At 40.5% G+C, this 18980-nt stretch overlaps 1 protein-coding gene across 2 annotated transcripts in view; it reads left to right on the top strand.

Annotated features, from left to right (window-relative positions):
* The window catches only part of Ubr5 (ubiquitin protein ligase E3 component n-recognin 5), a 110230-nt gene that overhangs the window by 59752 nt on the left and 31498 nt on the right, over positions 1-18980 (top strand). For both annotated transcript variants that reach the window (XM_041637444.1, XM_041637445.1), the window contains exons 17-34: positions 595-738; positions 823-934; positions 1121-1275; positions 1811-2008; positions 4818-5028; positions 6457-6583; positions 10313-10464; positions 11250-11345; positions 11725-11848; positions 12420-12517; positions 13549-13697; positions 14085-14176; positions 15650-15796; positions 15890-16008; positions 16086-16212; positions 16296-16425; positions 17271-17431; positions 17531-17770. In XM_041637444.1, the coding sequence (XP_041493378.1) occupies positions 595-738; positions 823-934; positions 1121-1275; positions 1811-2008; positions 4818-5028; positions 6457-6583; positions 10313-10464; positions 11250-11345; positions 11725-11848; positions 12420-12517; positions 13549-13697; positions 14085-14176; positions 15650-15796; positions 15890-16008; positions 16086-16212; positions 16296-16425; positions 17271-17431; positions 17531-17770 (2582 nt within the window). The remainder of the gene's footprint in view (positions 1-594; positions 739-822; positions 935-1120; positions 1276-1810; positions 2009-4817; positions 5029-6456; positions 6584-10312; positions 10465-11249; positions 11346-11724; positions 11849-12419; positions 12518-13548; positions 13698-14084; positions 14177-15649; positions 15797-15889; positions 16009-16085; positions 16213-16295; positions 16426-17270; positions 17432-17530; positions 17771-18980) is intronic.

An 18980-nucleotide genomic window follows, 5' to 3' on the forward strand; every position in this document is an offset into this window, starting at 1 on the left:
TGTGGTCACACAAGTACGGATCTGGTAATTTAAACTTACTTAATTAAAAAAAGGAAATAACAGCAACAATAGTATGTCATGTCCTCAGTCATACTAATATCTTAAATAGCTTTGCAACTTTCTAGGCTGCTGACCTACATAAATACAGAAAGTGCCAGGTGGAGTACGGTGAGGTCTATTTGTTACCTCATCACTTGGGAGGTAGCAGCAGAAAGATCCAGAAATTATTTAAGATCCCATTCAGCTTTATAGTGAAGATTAGTTTGGGATATAGCTATTGCTGCTTAGAGTAATAAAGAAGAAAGCTGAGCGTTCTGATCAGTAAGTGGCCAACTCTCGTGATTGTGGTACATGGCTAACACGCGTTGTAATCATTGGCTCTGAGTTGGTTCTTTTAGCCTTGAATGTGGATCTGACAGGAAAGTTTTAATGGTTTTGTTCAGGTTAATGTAACAGTGTGGTGCTCATTGAGGATACATACTTACAAGAACTTAAGTGTCTTTAGTATTAAGTCACTTCGGCAAGCAGTATCTGCATGTCAATTTTACATAAACTTTTTAAAAATTACTCATTGTATTTGCCTCTCGTTTCCAGGTGCTAAAAGTGGATGGTGCCTATGTTGCTGTGAAGTTTCCGGGAACATCCACTAACACAAACTGTCCAAACAGCTCTGGCCCAGATGCCGACCCTTCTTCGCTCCTGCAGGACTGCAGGCTGCTCAGAATCGACGAGCTGCAGGTCTGTACAGGGATTCTCAGTTAATTCTGGGATGGACCATTGAGTTTGTTAGAGTAAGAGCAAAATTCCCATTGTTGTTGGCAGGTTGTCAAAACTGGTGGGACACCAAAAGTTCCAGACTGTTTTCAGAGGGCCCCTAAAAAGCTTTGTATACCAGAGAAGACTGAGATCCTGGCGGTGAATGTGGATTCCAGAGGTGAGGTCTTTCCCATTCACGCATGTGCCCAGGGGAATAGGAGACATTGTTGGTGACTTGATGGTTTTTGTCCCTGGCATGTCGCACAATCCAGTGAAACGTGGCTGAATTTACACACAGCTGTTGAAGAGTGATTGGTAATGTGTGTGAGTTTTCTACTTCTCTTTCTTTTTGTGCCTTTGAAAGGTGTCCATGCTGTTTTGAAGACAGGAAACTGGGTGCGGTACTGTATCTTTGATCTTGCTACAGGAAAAGCTGAACAAGAAAATAATTTTCCAACAAGCAGCATTGCTTTTCTTGGTCAGAATGAGAGGAATGTAGCTATTTTCACTGCTGGACAGGTAAGAGCCGCATTTTCCTCTTTAAGAATAAAGACTGGCGCCGGGCGTTGGTGGCGCACGCCTTTAATCCCAGCACTAGGGAGGCAGAGGCAGGCGGATCTCTGTGAGTTTGAGACCAGCCTGGTCTACAGAGCTAGTTCCAGGACAGGCTCCAAAGGCCACAGAGAAACCCTGTCTCGAAAAAACCAAAAAAAAAAAAAGAATAAAGACTGGCATCTTTGTGCCACGTAGGGTTTGCCTGTTAGGGAATTAAAGATTTTAGAATATTCAACATATTTTCTTATGAGAGTTTTAAATTTGATTATTATTGCTAACATAGTAAAATAAATACACTTATTGTAAGGTCAATCTTTGTCTCCCACTCCTTTTTTTTGTTGATAAGGGTCTCTAGTTTAGGTTGAACTTGAACTCTTGCTCTTCCCGTTTTATTTTATCCTTCTAAGAGTTTAGGATTTGGGCATGCATGGTCACAGTAGGTTTGTATAATCAGTTTTGATGTGATCAAGTAGTATTTATTATTTTTCATCCATTGTAGGAATCTCCTATTATTCTTCGAGATGGAAATGGTACTATCTACCCCATGGCCAAAGATTGCATGGGAGGAATAAGGGACCCTGACTGGCTTGATCTTCCGCCAATTAGTAGTCTTGGGATGGGTGTACACTCTTTAATAAATCTTCCTGCTAATTCAACAATCAAAAAGAAAGCTGCTATTATCATCATGGCTGTAGAGGTAATTTAACTTTTGAAATTACTTGGCATTTTAATTAAGAAGAAATACTGATATCTTGAGAAAATTCTTGTTCCTTCCCTATAAGAACTAATAACTATAGTAATATAATAGTAAACTAGATGAGAAGTCTGGTTATGGTATAATATTGTTTTAAAAATGAAGGCATTTATACTGTTGGAATAGCACAGTGTGCTGAGATAAAAGTCAGACTGTTTAGAAAGCTTTTGAGGAAGTGTTGTTTGTGCTAAGGGGTGAGAGAAGATTACTGTCTGTGGTACCAGGTGTTATCTTTAAGAATCTCAATAATGTTAGAAAAATATGTTTAGCCAAGAGGTGAAGGTGATATTGGTACCAGGGGGAGCAGAGGGTGACTTGGGTCTTTCCCCGAGGTGCCTAAGTTTGATCTGAATCCCAGTAGAAGAATTTTGAAGTGGTGAATGGCATTTTCTGTTTTAAAGATTAGTAATAAAGTATTGGGGTTTTAGGGAGGAGTGGAGAGAAAAGAGATGTTTAGAGAATCAGATAAAAACTAGTGTATAATCCAAGTTAAATACAAGGCAGACTTGAACTTTTGAAAATGGGAAAGAGGGAGAGATTTGATGTACTTGAAGGAAGCAGAAACTGCACAACTTAGCTTAGGACCTGGTGGATGGTAGTGGTCAGGGAGAGCTGTGTGTGAGATGGTGATGGGGGAAGGTGGAGGAGGGGCAGACAGAGTAAAGTGGGATTTGGGATTGCTATGGTTGAGCTGCTGTCAGTTGGAGAAGTAGAGATGTTTCCACTCAGCTCTGCAGCTAGCTCTGAGCATTAAAAGGCAAATGGGAATAGTGAGATGGGAATGGTGGTGTTCAAAGTACTGTTGGGCCAGAAGACAGAATTATTTATAAAAAGGGATAAGATCCTGGGTAGGCTTATATTTGCTTTTGCAAGTAGAATCAGGAAAATTTGTTGATGCTAAATGCAAGAGATCAAATTCAAGAAAAAGTGTAAAAAAGTCTTGTTTTATTAATTCAAAATTGCTTATTTATTTTTGTGTCTGTCTGCATGTGCCATGGAGAATCCAAAGCTGTGTGGAGTTGGGTCTCTTTCTAGATCTAAAGACAGATCCTAGAGCTGTCCGCACCCACCACACAGGGCCTTGAATTGCTCAAAGGTGAGCATCTAGGTCAGGATTAACATAGGTACTTTGTTTTTAGATGTGCAATCTTGAGGATGTATGTCTATCACACATCCATGAGGACAGTGGAGAATAAAAAAGAAAAAGACACCCTGAGAACAAAGCGAGACAGCACAGTTCAGTGATTTGAATGTGACATGAGTAGAGCTACAGACTTTTTAGTTTGCTCTGAGCTCCCTGTGCCTTTTCCCATACGGCAGCACAGCTAAGCATGGTACTAGGTCTCGCAGGTTGGCAACGAACACTTCCTGTACAGTTGCTGATGCCAACCAGCTGACTGGTGGGCTGTGATCATTGGAGTGGGGGGTGGACAGACTTGTGTGCTCAGGCATGCTTTGGGGTTCAGAGAGACTTCATCTGTGAGCATATGGCAGAAAGTCACCCGTAGTAGTAGTTAATTCTACAGGGAAAGCAGCTTTTCTCACATGTGCCAAGCATGCTGAGTTTGCAGTGACCCCTCTATTCCGTCTTCTTCCCCATGAGGTTGGGGAGGGAGACTTTAAGGCAGTTTCTGACAAATTGTTCAGTGTCCTTTTCTTTGTCCCTCTCTATTCCCATACATACCTGCTTGTTTAAAGTTTTTTTTTAAATAAAACTAGTGCTTTATGTTCTATGAAATGTCTTTCTCTTTAGTTTTTCACTTTTGTACTGTTTTTGTGTTTGTTGTTTGAAAGACTTGTTTTTCTATGTGTAAAGTAGCATGTGCGCTCCTGGTGCCGAGGAGGCCAGAGCAGGACGTCAGATCCCCTGGAAGTAGAATTACAGAGGGCTGTAGATGCTGGGAACTGAATCTGGGTTCTCTGCAAGAGCGTCGTGTGCTTTTAACCGCTGAGCCATTTCTCCAGCCCTGAACTACTTCTTTGTGCTACGAGACAAGAGACAATAGTATTTTCTGCGCATATCTTACAGCACTGTTATGTCTTGATAGTTAGATCTGTTTCTGACTTTGGAAATTATACCTATGATAATTCCTAGAGAGTTAAAGGTTTTGTATTCATGTACCACAACATAATATCACCCTTTGCGCGCCTTGATTACTGAATATGTACGTGATTGGGGGATGTGTTGGAAGGCACATGTGGAAATCGGAGGACAATTACAGGAGTTGATTCTCTTCACCATGTGCCTTGGGGATTGGTCTCAGGTGGTCAAGCTTGGTGGTAAGTGCCTTTGCCAACTGAGCCTTCTCATAGACCCAGAAATGTAACTTCTATACAATGAGGTGCTGGTAAGTAAGTATTGAATAAAGAGTAACATCATTTTAGCTGATAGTATTGCTAGTGTTCTAATTTGAGAGCCGGACTAAACACCAGGGTGTCCACCAAACATGGTCATTTTATCATACCCAGGCATTCCTGTTGAGTTCTTCATTGTGTAACTGGTTTTCCGTCAGTCACAGAGTTGAGGTAGTTCTGACAATTGGAAACCTTTACTCAGACATGTTTCCCAGAAAGTTCATACTCTTTCTGCCCTCACTTAACAGAATACAGAAGAATTCAGCCACGTGCAGTCTGTTCTGGATCTGATTGCGTTGTAGTGGCCACAACACAATGTTTGATGTATGTAGTTTTAGATATGTTTGCTGTTCAGTTTCGTTGAAGATTTTTTTTGCCCTCTTTTGCCCGAGTACAGAAACAAACCCTAATGCAGCATATTCTGCGCTGTGACTATGAGGCCTGCCGACAGTATCTCGTGAATCTCGAGCAAGCGGTTGTGTTAGAGCAGAACCTACAGATGCTGCAGACATTCATCAGTCACAGATGTGATGGCAATCGGAACATCCTGCATGCTTGTGTCTCAGTTTGCTTTCCAACTAGCAACAAGGAAACTAAGGAAGAAGAGGGTAAGACCAGCACCATAACACACCTTCAGTTCCTGTGGAGAACATGTGCACGTTTTACTTTATGTTATATGATCTTGGAAGGTCTGACTTTGTAGTTGGTAAGGATATTTATAAGGGTTAGATATGGAAGCCTGCATTAAGTTTGATCTGTGAGGTTTTGTCTTTAATTAATTCTTTGAATAATATACAAGCTGAGTATGTTGATACTAAATGAACTTAGCAAATTGAAGTAAGTACAGTGACTTTTTGTTTTCGTTGTTTTTTATTTGTTTGTGTTTTGAGACAGGTTTCTCTGTGTAACAGCCCTAGCTGTCCTGGAACTAGCTCTTGTAGACTAGGCTGGCCTTGAACTCACAAAGATCCGCAGCCTGCTTTTGCCTCCCAAGTGCTGGGATTAAAGGCATGTGCCACACTGCCTGGCTACAATGACATTTTAAAAAGCATTTTAAGTTATATACGTGTGTATGCCTGTGAATGTGTGTACAAGGGTGGGTACACTTGCCGGAGAGGAGTAGAGGCATTGGACCCTCTGGAGCTCGATTTCCAGCAGCCATGAGTCATGGTGCTGGGACCTGAACTGTGCTCCTCTTAGGAGAGCAGGGAGTTTTTCAATTGCTGGTCATCTCTCTACTCCCTAAATAATTATCTCAGTATATGTATGTATGTTCATGTGTGCACACGTGCCAGTGCTGGGGTTACAGGTGGATGTGAGCTGCCCAACAGGAGTCCTGGGGAATTTCGGTCACCTGCAAGGTTAACAAGTGTTCCCAACTGCTGAGGCACCTGTGTCTCCAGCCCCCATAAGCCACCAGAAGCAGCATTTGTCCTGTTGTTTGAAATGTAGAAGGGAAAAAAATAAGTTACTGGGCTGTTATATGTTTCTGAAAGTCAGTAAGATGATTTGTTTTTTTGCTTTGTCTTGGTGGTGTGTGTGTGTGTGTGTGTGTGTGTGTGTGTGTATTTTTGTCCTTGGATTTTTTTTTTTTATATATTGGCTAAATGTGGAAGAATCTAAGTGAAACTGTGATTATTTAGAATTCTGCTGGTGATGTTGTGGTTAGTGCATTTTGAGTGGTGACTTGCAATTCTCATTTTTATTTCATCAGAATTCCTGGGGCTGTGTATAAATGGCATAGAACTAAGACGGGCAGACTGATAAGCGAGCCATCTTATTTATTTATTTATTTATTTATTTATTTATTTTAATAATAGGTAACTTTAAGTCTAGTTGAGTTTACCTTTTGTTATTTATGTTGTTGAAATGAGGCAGAATAAAAAATAAAGGTAGTATTTCAACCTTTGTTGCGGAGAATAGTTACCTGCTATGCTAATTGAAGCACTAACATGTGTGAGTTAGTGTTTACTGGTCAGTCCATACTATCTGTTGTTTTCAAAGTTTAAATCCTAATTTTTTCCCTTATGTTTCAGAAGCTGAGCGCTCAGAAAGAAATACATTTGCCGAAAGGCTCTCTGCTGTGGAAGCCATTGCAAATGCAATATCAGTTGTTTCGAGTAATGGCCCAGGTAATCGGGCTGGATCATCAAGTAGTCGAAGGTAATATGATTTTTACAAGGAAGTTTAATTGGAAGAAAAAATCCCAAGTACAGAAAGCAGTGTCTCTCATACTGTTGTGTGCATGGATTGGTGGGTCCTTTCTTGTTTGTTTTTGGCTTCTACCAATAGCACTGGGAAATGTCTGGTAACTAATTAGGGTTCAGGTCTGAACATTGGGATCTCTCACACTTGATAATGGAATCACAGCTCAGACTTCATCTTTTGAACATGATCTGAACTTATCATTCTTCTTAGGCAGTTTCCTGAGATGGAGACCAAGGAACACAATACAGTCACACACACACACACACACACACACACACGCCTCCGACTCACAAAAACAACAACAGAAAAAAATAAATAAAAAACCAACCCTCAGTCTTTAAGTTTTCATATTGCTTATATAGGTTCATTCCTCAGATGTCTTAATGATCTGGGGAGAAGTAAAAGGCTGATGTGTCTTTTGAATGTTTGATTTTAAATTTTCAGGTTTTCTGAGTTGTTGAATGAATAATCCTTTGTAACCTATTAAAACTGCTAGGTGTTTCCTAGATAATAAAGAATTCAGTAATTTTCTGTAGGAAAAGGGCAAATTTTAGATATGCAAGCGTCCGAGTTCTTGGTCACGGACACAGGGTGTGTGAAGGCATTGGTGGGTAGTTGAACCAGAGGAGGCGCAGCGCAGCCTGCTCCACGGGAAGACCATTGCCCGAGTTTCTGCTGTGCACTCATCTGTTCCTTCACAATGGTTTTTTCTAAATTGGCATTAGGAAAGCTACCAAGTTGATAGTTTCTCTGAACTCAAAAAGATCCAAAAGTGAGACATAACAAAAAAAACTCTGTGGGTGACCAAATCATAATTTTAAATAGTACAGAAACATGTGTACTATACATACGGAAATTACCATGAACTTACTTAACTAGAACTACATTAAGCAAAGCGTTGACTCTAAAATGGGAAGCAACTTAAATTCTTCACGAAGAAATTAGTTTCTGAATTATTTCAGGTATTTCATTTCCTCAGGGAAATTACAGGTGCCAATCACTTTGGACTCTGATACAGTTGGTCCAATGCCAATACAGCCATCTTTTTTCATATAAGGATTATTTTGAAGGCAAAGACTAAAAGGAGCTTCAAGAGTGGGCGATGAGTTGCTCACAGAAATAGCTTTGCACAGTAAGCTCCTTTGAGGGATTTGCCGAAGATTCCACTGCTGTGCTCTTAACCATGCAAGCTCAGGGCTGCCGGTGACCAGATGACAGCACAGGAGGCTTACTATCCACGCCGGGCAGTAGGAAGTCCACAGACTGCTTCATTGAAGTGAAGTCCTCCTCTAGCCTACAGTGGATTTTGTAGGCGATGCCCCTTGATGAGTATGCAGGCTGGGATTCCTGAGCTGTAAGCTCAGAACTGATGCGGTTTCACTGTTGAATGGAATACTGTAATGACTTCAGATGATGCTATGACTCGCTAGTTCCTGAGTACAGAGGGCAGACTTAGTGGAGAGCTTGATTGAGGCATCTGATTGCAGGTGTGTGCTCTAGCCTTGTTGACCTGGAAGACACATGACCTTCGCTTTTCTGTCACAGTGTTGTATTTGACCATGACTGGATTCTAAGGCTTCTGTAGCATGGATAGAGCGTGCTTACAAAGAGGAGATTACACCATCCTTGAATTCTTCCATATTGTCAGAAAACACGATGACTCCAGGCAAGCCTATATGAAGAAATGTCAAAACGTCAAAACTCTGAATCTTAGCAGCCAAGTGGTTCCTCCTCAGTATTGTCCTCAGCCATTGAGGATCCAGGTGAATCTCCATGAATTGTGTACAGCATCTTGAAGAATAATTTTCTTTTTCTTTTTGTTTTTTTATTTTTTAAGAATCTATATGAGGAATTGGGCAATATACTTAAAAGTGTTCCCAAGACCCAATGAAGAAAAAGGTTAAGGACAATTTAAAAAATGACAAGGAATGACCCCTCATTTAATATTGACTTGACTACATCATAACAACAAAGTTGGGAAGTTTGCACGTTCAAGATGAGGCTATGATCTCAGTTTACCTTCATTTATTCTAATGTACACCAAGCTAGAAGTTGGAGAATACACCACATGTGCTTTCTGATGTCTTTAGATGACCATGTGTACTTCTAGTTTGCCACTACTTCTGTTTCTTACGCCTGACTTCCCTTACAATCGTAATTTTATATTTCTTACCCAGTAGGCATTTTCACTGTGACCCTGGGATGAGCACTTTTTCTTAATAAGCCCCAAACACACATTTATTTTCAGGTTATTTGCAGTGCCTTCCATTTCCTACATTTTCCCACCCGTGCTCTGAGTAGAACAGGTTGGCGCCCTAGCGGCTGTCATCTCAGTGCAGTGCACAGTCACTGGTGTGCTCTGCCCTGGGAAGAAACCTGCTCTTTCTCTCCGAGTGCTGACTGACTGAAATCATCATGGCGCTCTGCCCTCTGTCTTAGAAAAACTTGTGATCTTAGGTTTCCAAATCAGGGAGGTGGGGAGAATGTTGAGTAGATATATGTGGCAGTAAATATATAGGTAATACATTATTGGAGACATTAAAATTTACACCACAAATAAGTTTCTAAAAACACATTCTGGAAATAGACTCTTGAAAGAAATTGTCATGTTCTTAATTTTTCTTACAAAAGCAAAACTATGTTGATATGGAAAAACACATTTACACTGAGATTAAATAGTTGCTACATTTGGAAACTCCAAACATTAACAAGATTATTTAAGATTTTTTATTTTGTTTCTCATAAATTACAAGGTCTTCCACAGTAGAAGTCATATCTTTGTGATTATGGCTGCATGGGAAAATGAAATCCCCATCTATAAGAGTTTTTACTCTTTATTTAGAAGCTTTAAAAATTGTGGTTCAGTGGAGGGATTTGTGCTCTCTTAACTGCTATTGTCTTAAGCGTGATTGTGTGGCTGGAGTAAGCTTTTGTTCAGGTACAGTACAGGCTTGTATGTAGGAAGGTACCAGTTCCCCTGATGAGGGTTCTTGAGTAGTTATCTTTTTAGTGATGTAGACCACCTGTACAGTGTTCTTTCTTTATATAGCAAGAGGAGAAAACAAATCAAGCCCTAGTAACATTTTTAGTTTAATTAATTTTTTGAAGGTGTAAGTTGTATTGTTTGTTGAGGGTTTTTGTTTTGTTTCATTGGCTTTTTTTTTTTTTTTTGGCTGGGGGGGCTCTTTTAGGTGTTGAAAAAAATCTAAATTGTTCTTTGTTTTAAAATTGCTCATGTGGATATTTGTTTAATTGCTTTTGAGTTCACAGAAAAGGAATTTAGTAGGCTAATATTCATTTTGTACTAATCATTAGTTTTATTGATATTTGTTTTTCAATTTAATTTTTAGGAAATGGGACCAAAAAAATTTGTTCTAATGTTTAGGTGTAAATTTATCCTAATTGTATGTATGAAAGATTATTTCTAATGTTATCTCACTAAAACTTTTGTTCCCTTTGCTAAAGTTTGTGGGGGCTTTAATGCTTTCAGTGTCCATTGGGTACTGGACTCATTTCTGCCCGCTACTGACTCATCCTGTGCTCACAGAATTGGCGTTTGTACTTAAGCCCCTTGCCTGGAGTGTTTGCTTATAGAAGCTCTGAGCTTCTCAGATGAGAGCACCTGTGCACCTCCTGTTAGGTTAGACATGGTAATGAGTTCTGATTTTGTCCATATCCTTCTAGTTTGAGATTACGGGAAATGATGAGACGTTCATTGAGAGCAGCTGGTTTGGGTAGACATGAGGCTGGAGCTCCGTCCAGTGACCACCAGGATCCAGTTTCACCCCCCATAGCTCCTCCTAGTTGGGTTCCTGACCCTCCTTCAATGGATCCTGGTAAGAGCTCTTGTTTTATTTAGTGTTTAATAAAAAGGCAAGATTGTGAAAAGAGAAATGACATTTTAGTGAAAAATAGTTTTAAAATTGATGTGGGATTTCCCTCTGTATTCTGTGATTACCATTAATGAATAAAGGAACTGTTTTGGGCCTATAGCAGAGCTATAGGGGAACAGAGTTAGGCAGGGAAAACTAAACAGAATGCTGGGAGAAAGGAGGCAGAGTCAGAGAGAAACCATGTAGCCCTGCTGAAGAAAGACGCCGGAACTTTACCTGGTAAGCCACAGCCATGTGGCGATACACAGATGAATAGAAATGGGTTAAATTAATGTGTAAGAGCCAGTAAGAAACTAGAGCTCATGGGCCAAGCAGTGATTTAATTAATACAGTTTCTGTGTGATTATTTCGGGTCTGAGCAGCCGGGAACCAACACGTGGCCTCCTACTACAGATGGTGACAGTAGAACGGTGACCATCATCATTAGCTGAGAAATTGGCCTAAGGGGTTTGCTTGTTTTTTTTTTTTTTTTTTTTTTTTTTTAGAATCTTCTCTTACATAATTTATTTCTATGCTGGTAAGAGGCTTGATGGCCCCTTGATTATGATACATCAATATAAATGAATGGTTTGCCCAATGGGTTTTCCATAGTATGGAAAAGAAATTTCCTCTTAACCTTTTGTTGGATTTGACCTTTGGTTTGTGGAGAAAACCTTAAGGCCTGTTAGCAGAAAGGCTAGGGGTATGCTGCCCATAATGATATGCACCCGCTGTTCTGTTTGCTAAAGATGGTGACATTGATTTTATCCTGGCCCCCGCTGTGGGATCTCTTACCACAGCAGCGACTGGCAGTGGTCAAGGACCAAGCACCTCCACCATCCCAGGTAAGACCTTGCTGCTGTCTGCTTGGGCTGACACACCGGTTCCAGGCTCTGAATAAAGTTCATACTTTGGTCTCAAAGATAATGTTTTCCTTTGCTTAAAAAAAAAGTATTGTACTATACATAATCTTCCTTCTATATAATTTGGAATACAGTATTTACATACATGCATTAGGAAATCAATTAAAATTTATAACCAAAAGCTATGGGGAAACCCTGTCTCGAAAAATCAAAAAAAAAATGTTAATATGCTTAAATTCTTTGTATTAAGTTAGTTTGCTCTTACAGATATTGCTCTAGTGACTTACTCCATATCATGGTATGTTTTTCAGAACTCGGTCTTTCTTCTGTTTGATACTAAAATAATTCTGCTTAATTACAGGCCCTTCCACAGAGCCTTCTGTAGTGGAATCCAAGGATCGAAAGGCAAATGCTCATTTTATATTAAAACTGCTTTGCGATAGTGCAGTTCTGCAGCCGCACCTGCGAGAGCTCCTTTCTGCCAAGTAAGAAGCTCGACAATCTTTTTAGATGACTCCCTGTGTGAATTGACTTGTGGGGTACTGAACATAGAATCTGTCAGTATATTTCTTCTGTTGCCACTATCATGTTTGTGTGAATTTATAACATCAGACTCCAACTCTAAATTATTCTTAGTAAAAGAGGAGTTCTCAGTGTCAGAGATTAGGCCCCAAATGACTGGAAACCATGCTCTTGTTAGTTGGGTCAGGGTATGTGCTTCTCTTGAGGACAGCACAGAATTTGTTGACATCCCTGCCATTAGGAAGCTGAGGCAGAAGAATCGTGATCAGTGCCATCATAGACAACAGAAGATTGTTTCTCTAATAGCATCACAGAGTAATCTTTCTGTAACTGAAACAAAAGTTGAGTTGTGTGTTTATAGTGAACCCTCCCTCCCTCCCTCCCTCCCTCCCTTCCCTCCTTCCTCTTTCCTAGTAGATAGGAAGGCAGCATTGTGTATTTGTGTTTTTAAGACAGAGGTCTACCTGCCTCTGCCTCCTGAGTGTCAACTTTAAAGCGATGAACCGTCACGCCTGTCTGCTCTTCTCATTTTAGGGATGCGAGAGGGATGACCCCATTCATGTCTGCTGTAAGTGGCCGAGCTTATCCTGCTGCAATTACCATTTTAGAAACAGCACAGAAAATTGCAAAAGGTAATTAGTGCATAGTTCAAGGCCTAAATGAGCTGCTCCTTTTTAATTTGAATAGATTCTCTTCATGTATAGCATTGCAATTATTCAAACTATGTTTGTAAATATAATTGAAATTATCAAGATAATTTTTGTATGTATAAAATTTGGTTAAATTTTTTTCAAACTTCATATAAAAGCAACTGGTATGAATTTTTCACTACATTTATAATTGGTAGTATAAAATCTGAAAGTAATACAGTGTTGTCTATGCTGAATTGATATGACAAGCTCATAGCGATAATAGGCTGCCATATTGTAGCTGCATCTGACTTAAATAAGAATTGAGGAATATCAAATTTCTGTCATCTAGTTCTTAAAGGATGAATTATCTTTTTTTCAAAGACTGATGTTAATAAATTGCAGTATGGTCTGTAATTTACTAAATAAAACATAGACTCAAGAGTCTTGGTTTTTTGAGACAGTGCCTCACTATGTAGTACAGGCTAACCTCAAATATGTGTTCTGCCTCCAGTGTGCTGGGATTATAGGTGTGCACTCTCAGACCTGGCTAAGACTTGAGGCTTAACTGTTGGATACAGGACCAAGGCTTCCACTGGCGGGAGTGTGTGTTGTCATCACAGAGAGTTACAATGTAGTCAGTTTTGCCTTTTTTGCTCCAGAATTGGCTGGATTTTCTTATACATTGACTTAAGCAAATTATTTTCAAGTGTATAGGTATTTTGTGTTCATGTCTGTGTAGCATGTGTGTGCCTGATGCCTGCTAAGGCCAGTAGTGGTCATTAGATCTCTGGAGACTGCAGTGAAAACAGTGTTGAGCCTGGCGTGTGGGTGCGGGGGGCCCTGGTGAGAATCCAGTGCTCTTAACAGTTGAGTCATCTCCAGCTAGACTTTTCACATTTTGACTTAAAAAGTTTTTTAACTAATAAGAAGAGGTTACTAATTGGTACTAAATAAATATATTTAAGGCTCCTCCTTGTGCTTGTGGTTAAGTCCTTTCTGATAGATGAATTTCCGTGTTCTTAATTCTTCAGCTGAAGTGTCTACAAGTGAAAAAGAGGAGGATGTGTTCATGGAAATGGTTTGCCCATCGGGCACCAACCCTGACGACTCTCCTTTGTATGTCCTGTGTTGCAACGACACCTGCAGTTTTACATGGACTGGAGCAGAACACATTAACCAGGTAAGTCATCCTAGCACTTCTTCAGGTTTCCTTTCCCCTCCTTAACTAGAGTTAAAAGTGTGTAAATATCTCTGGTATTTTATTTTACTTTTAAAATTATCCAAAGAATTAATTTTGATTTGGTTCCTACATAAATATGGCAAAAAGGGTCATTCATTACTAATTAAATATGGTGGATTTTGAAAATTGAATCTTCCCATGTGCAGGACTCTGACCCATGGCTTTTGATACAGATTTTATAATTGCTGTCTATTTTAGGATGTGGACTGTTTTGATGTGCTTGGTTTTCATCCTTTACACTGCCCATTGCACACTCATCATGTTCTCCTTGTTCCCCAAGTGCCTTACTGTTACCCTGCCGTTAACTGGGACCCATTTTAATTTCAGGACATCTTTGAATGTCGAACCTGCGGATTGCTGGAGTCGCTCTGTTGCTGCACAGAATGCGCGAGGGTATGTCATAAAGGACACGATTGCAAGTAAGTCCAGCTGCATTTTTTGTTTGTTTTGTTTTGTTTTTCGAGACAGGCTTTCTCTGTAGCTTTGGAGCCCATCCTGGAACCAGACTGGCCTTGAACTCCAGAGATCCGCCTGCCTCTGCCTCCCGAGTGCTGGGATTAAAGGTGTGCGCCACCACCATCCAGCTCCATTTCTCAGAAACTATTTAGGCATATGTTGCCGTGCAAAACAATGCTTCAATTGTTGGCATAGTTTAGAAAATGTAGAAAGTTGAGTTTTTTTTCGCATTTCAGTTTATATGTAAAGAAATATGGTCTTCGATTTTTTTTTTGGTATTGTCGAATAACTTGTTTTCTATTATCGGTAGTCCTCATTAACCAGAATCAGGACAGTAGGCTAAGGAATGTATAATTAGAGTCAGATTAATATTGTTCAGATTAGTGCTTCTAAACATGTTTACAGAAAAGTTTCATCTGTATTCTGCAGCCAGTTTTAACTCCCTCTCTCCCCAGCATTGTTAAATGTGTTATGCTGAATAGTTGATCTGTGCCTTGTTTATGTTTTAAATGTTTTAATCTTTTATTCCACGGTAGAGTCCTTCTAGCTGGTTTGTTAGTTGTTACAGACTGCAGTACAGCTTATGTCCCAGGGTTACCAGCAGGAACCCCGCTATATAGATGGCACAGGGAATAGAATGCCGCTATCAGAACCCTCCATTTGGGGTGCTGAGACACATCAGCTGGCAAAGGCACTTGCTACAAAGGGAGCCTGAGTTTGATCCCTAGGTTCACAGAATGTAAAGAGAGACTAGACTCTTGCAGATTGTCCTCTAATGTTTGCACATGCTCTGTGGACAGGGTAGCCCCCTCGTCTGTCCTTCACTCACCCTGCCCCATAGACAGACGTAAAGCCCACTTCAGTTTCTGTGTCCATGCTGGCCGGTCAGTGTGTGCACTGCCCTGCTGACTTCCAGGGTGGGGGAGCAGGAGTTCCTGTTCTGACAGCATTTGCAGTCCTGTCAGGTGAAAGACAAACGCAGGAAGCATCTGCCCACAGTGGTCAGAGGGTTGCCCAGATGCATGTGGGAGGCCACCTAGGGCTGGGAAAGAAAAGGGAGTGACTATCCAAGACAACAGGATGCTGGGTTCTGTCTGTCTGTCTATCTATCTATCTATCTATCTATCTATCTATCTATCTATTTATCTATCTACCTATCTGTCTGTCTGTCTATCTATCTAAGATTTCTGCCTCCTCCCCGCCACCGCCTCCCATTCCCCTCCCGGATGCTGTGTTCTTAATAGGAATTTTAGTGTTGTTTTCTGGATTTCATACCTTTAAATAATCTTTCTTGTATATAGCTTGTAAAAGTTACACTTTGCCTTTTAACATAAACCAGAGTTCTCTAGTTTCATCATGTTGTAGGCCCTCATTTCAGTGCAGGTCTCTCTTTTTTTAAGTTTTCTATATATGAACTTTTCTGTGAATTCCTATAGACTCAAGCGGACTTCACCAACAGCCTACTGTGATTGTTGGGAGAAATGCAAGTGTAAAACTCTGATTGCCGGGCAGAAGTCTGCTCGTCTCGACCTCCTCTACCGCCTGCTCACTGCTACAAATCTGGTCACTCTACCAAACAGCAGGCAAGTAGAATTCTTGGGATGCAGAATAGACCAATGGAAGGAGCTCGGCATATGGTGTACCTCGCTCACTCTCAACAACGTGCTGTCTTTCAGGGGAGAGCACCTCTTGCTGTTCTTAGTACAGACCGTCGCCAGGCAGACAGTGGAGCACTGTCAGTACAGGCCGCCCCGAATCAGGGAGGATCGTAACCGGAAAACAGCCAGTCCTGAAGGTGAGCGTCTTGAACATTTCTAACTTGTGTGCAAAGCCAAGGATTTTATGTTTGTCTGACCCACTCGTTCTTCTCAGATTCAGATATGCCTGACCACGACTTAGAGCCACCAAGGTTTGCCCAGCTTGCACTAGAGCGAGTCCTGCAGGACTGGAATGCTTTAAGATCTATGATTATGTTTGGATCACAGGAGAATAAAGACCCGTATGTATCTGTTCAAACACTTAAAACTGTCTCTGCTTCCTGTGTTAATGTCGCTATCTACAGTGTGTTCTGTCTCTTTCTAGTCTAAGTGCCAGCAGTAGGATAGGCCATCTTTTGCCGGAAGAGCAGGTATACCTCAATCAGCAGAGCGGCACAATTCGGCTAGACTGTTTCACCCATTGCCTTATCGTCAAGTGCACAGCTGATATTTTGGTGAGTTCATTGATTCTTAGTAGACTTCATGCTGATAACTTCTGATTACAACCATCAACCCGGTTCCCTCCAAAGTAAAATTCTTCAGTGAATTTAATCATAGTAGACTTACATCACAGCCTAGCCATTTACTGAAATGAAATGCAAAATGTTTTGATATAAAAATTGTTATACGTATCATTAAAAAGACAACATGAAATTGGGTATTTGTAGTTGATAATCTTGTTTGATAAACTATGCATAGGAAAGGTTAGAAAGTAATTAGTAGTTTAGTAGATATGGAATTACAAATTTTATCACCAGATATTTTAATCTACTTTGCACTTTGTTAAATGTGCTATATATGTGTGTGTATTCTTCTGATTTTACGTATTTTATATTCCCTTCTAAATAATCAAGATGAGTGTAAGTAGGACTATATAACAAAAAACCAAGATAGTATCCATTTGGGATCACTGTCTGCCATACACATGGTGGGAGTTGTGTTGCTTAATTACCGACTCTGGAAGATGGTTTGGTTCAGTTTGTTTCAAGAGTTTGTTATGAGGGCTGGGAATATGGCTTAGTCAATTCATAGGTGTTTGCTACCAAAGTCTAACAACCTGAGCAGTCCCTGGACCCACGTGATAGAAGGAGAAGAGCAACTCCTACAAGTTGTGTCTTACCTACACACACACACACACACACACACACACACACACACTAATTAATATATATGCACAAGCATCATTTTTAACATTTTATTGGGGAACTATTAACATTTAGAAAGTATCAGAACAGTGTACTTAATATTTAACCATCTCTGAAACATCTCAGCATTAATAGAACGGTTACAACTTTTAAAGCTTTTAGATACTCTGCTGGGCACTTTAGTAAAAGAACTCCAGAACAAATACACACCTGGTCGCCGAGAAGAAGCAATCGCTGTGACAATGAGGTTTCTACGGTCAGTGGCAAGAGTGTTTGTCATTCTTAGTGTGGAAATGGCTTCATCCAAAAAGAAAAAGTAAGGCGTTTAAAATACTGTTGGGACACATTTTCAGTGTAACAATGTTAATATATGTATGAGAGGACTCACAGATTCGTATTTTCCTTTCTGCTATAGCAATTTTATTCCACAACCAATTGGAAAATGCAAACGTGTGTTCCAAGCACTGCTCCCTTATGCTGTAGAAGAATTGTGCAATGTAGCAGAGTCTCTGATTGTACCTGTCAGAATGGGGATTGCCCGCCCCACAGCCCCGTTTACACTGGCCAGCACCAGCATAGACGCCATGCAAGGCAGCGAAGAACTGTTTTCAGTAGAACCATTGCCACCGCGCCCATCACCAGACCAGCCGAGCAGGTATGTTAGTTCTTAGTATAGAAATGTTATGTTGTGCTTTTGAGTAACAGATGAATCAATTTTTCTCAAGTCTAATTTTGTTACCTTAATGGAAGTATAGTGATGTTTTAGTATGTATCTGACACCATTCATTAAAGCTGAATGTCAGCAACAGGATGTTTACAAACTCTTGGAAATGGAACAGCTCACTACTAACTGAAAAATAGACCGAGACAGAAATTAAGAAAGAAAATAATAATAGCCGGGTGGTGGTGGTGGCACACGCCTTTATCCCCAGTACTCGGGAGGCAGATGCGTGAGGATCTCTTGAGTTCAAGGACAGCCAGGGCTACACAGAGAAACCCTGTCTTGAACAATAAAAGAAAAAGGGTCTTGAGTACCAAGCCCTTGACTTTTCTGGAAACTATCTGGCATTTTACCTAACAAAGCTCTTCTGTCACCATCCCACCATTGGCAAATTGTCATTTTCTGAAAGCTTTGTAAATTAAGTTCTACGATTTCTCAGCTGTGTCCCATTGTCAATGATTTTGCCAGCCAGGTCTGTCTGGATTCATGTTATACTGATCCCAATACCATGAGAAGAGCCTACCAATTGCTGGATTACTTTGTGTTGCTTTAAGAGAATATATTTAGTACATTACATATATTGACTTTTACTTATTAGTATTGCTGCTAAGCCCCCCAAGCTCCTGTTGTCCTACAATACCCCAAGACCTGGTCTTTATAACATAGGCTGGCCTCATTCATGGCAGTCTTTTGCCTCAGCTTCCCTAATGCTGGGATGACATGCATGAGCCACCATGCCTGGCGGAGTCGTTTTTTTAATATGGAAATCCTATAATTTTGCAGTGTTCAGAAATACCTTTTTGACGGGGCACGGTGATACACACCTGTAATCTCAGCACTTAGCAGGCATAGGCGGGTGGGTCTCTTCATCTGTAGAGCTTTTTCTCTTGACTTCTCATGTACGTCTGTAATAATGCATCTTGTGCCGAGTGATGGTGGCACATGCCTTCAATCCTAGCAGAGGCAGGTGGATCTCTGTGAGTTCAAGGCCAGCCTGATCTACAGAGCGAGTTCCAGGACAGGCTCCAAAAGTACAGAGAAACCCGGTCTCCAAACAAACAGCAACAAAAGCAAACAAAAAAATCTTGTTTTATTTTCTAGGTTCTGAGCTTCCTGGCTGGCAGGTGCCAACTGCTCCTGTGGA

This window comes from Microtus oregoni, unplaced genomic scaffold (genome assembly GCF_018167655.1).
Source record: "Microtus oregoni isolate MIOR12 unplaced genomic scaffold, Mior012 000053F_ref0000044, whole genome shotgun sequence".
Classification (NCBI taxonomy): Eukaryota; Metazoa; Chordata; class Mammalia; order Rodentia; family Cricetidae; genus Microtus; species Microtus oregoni.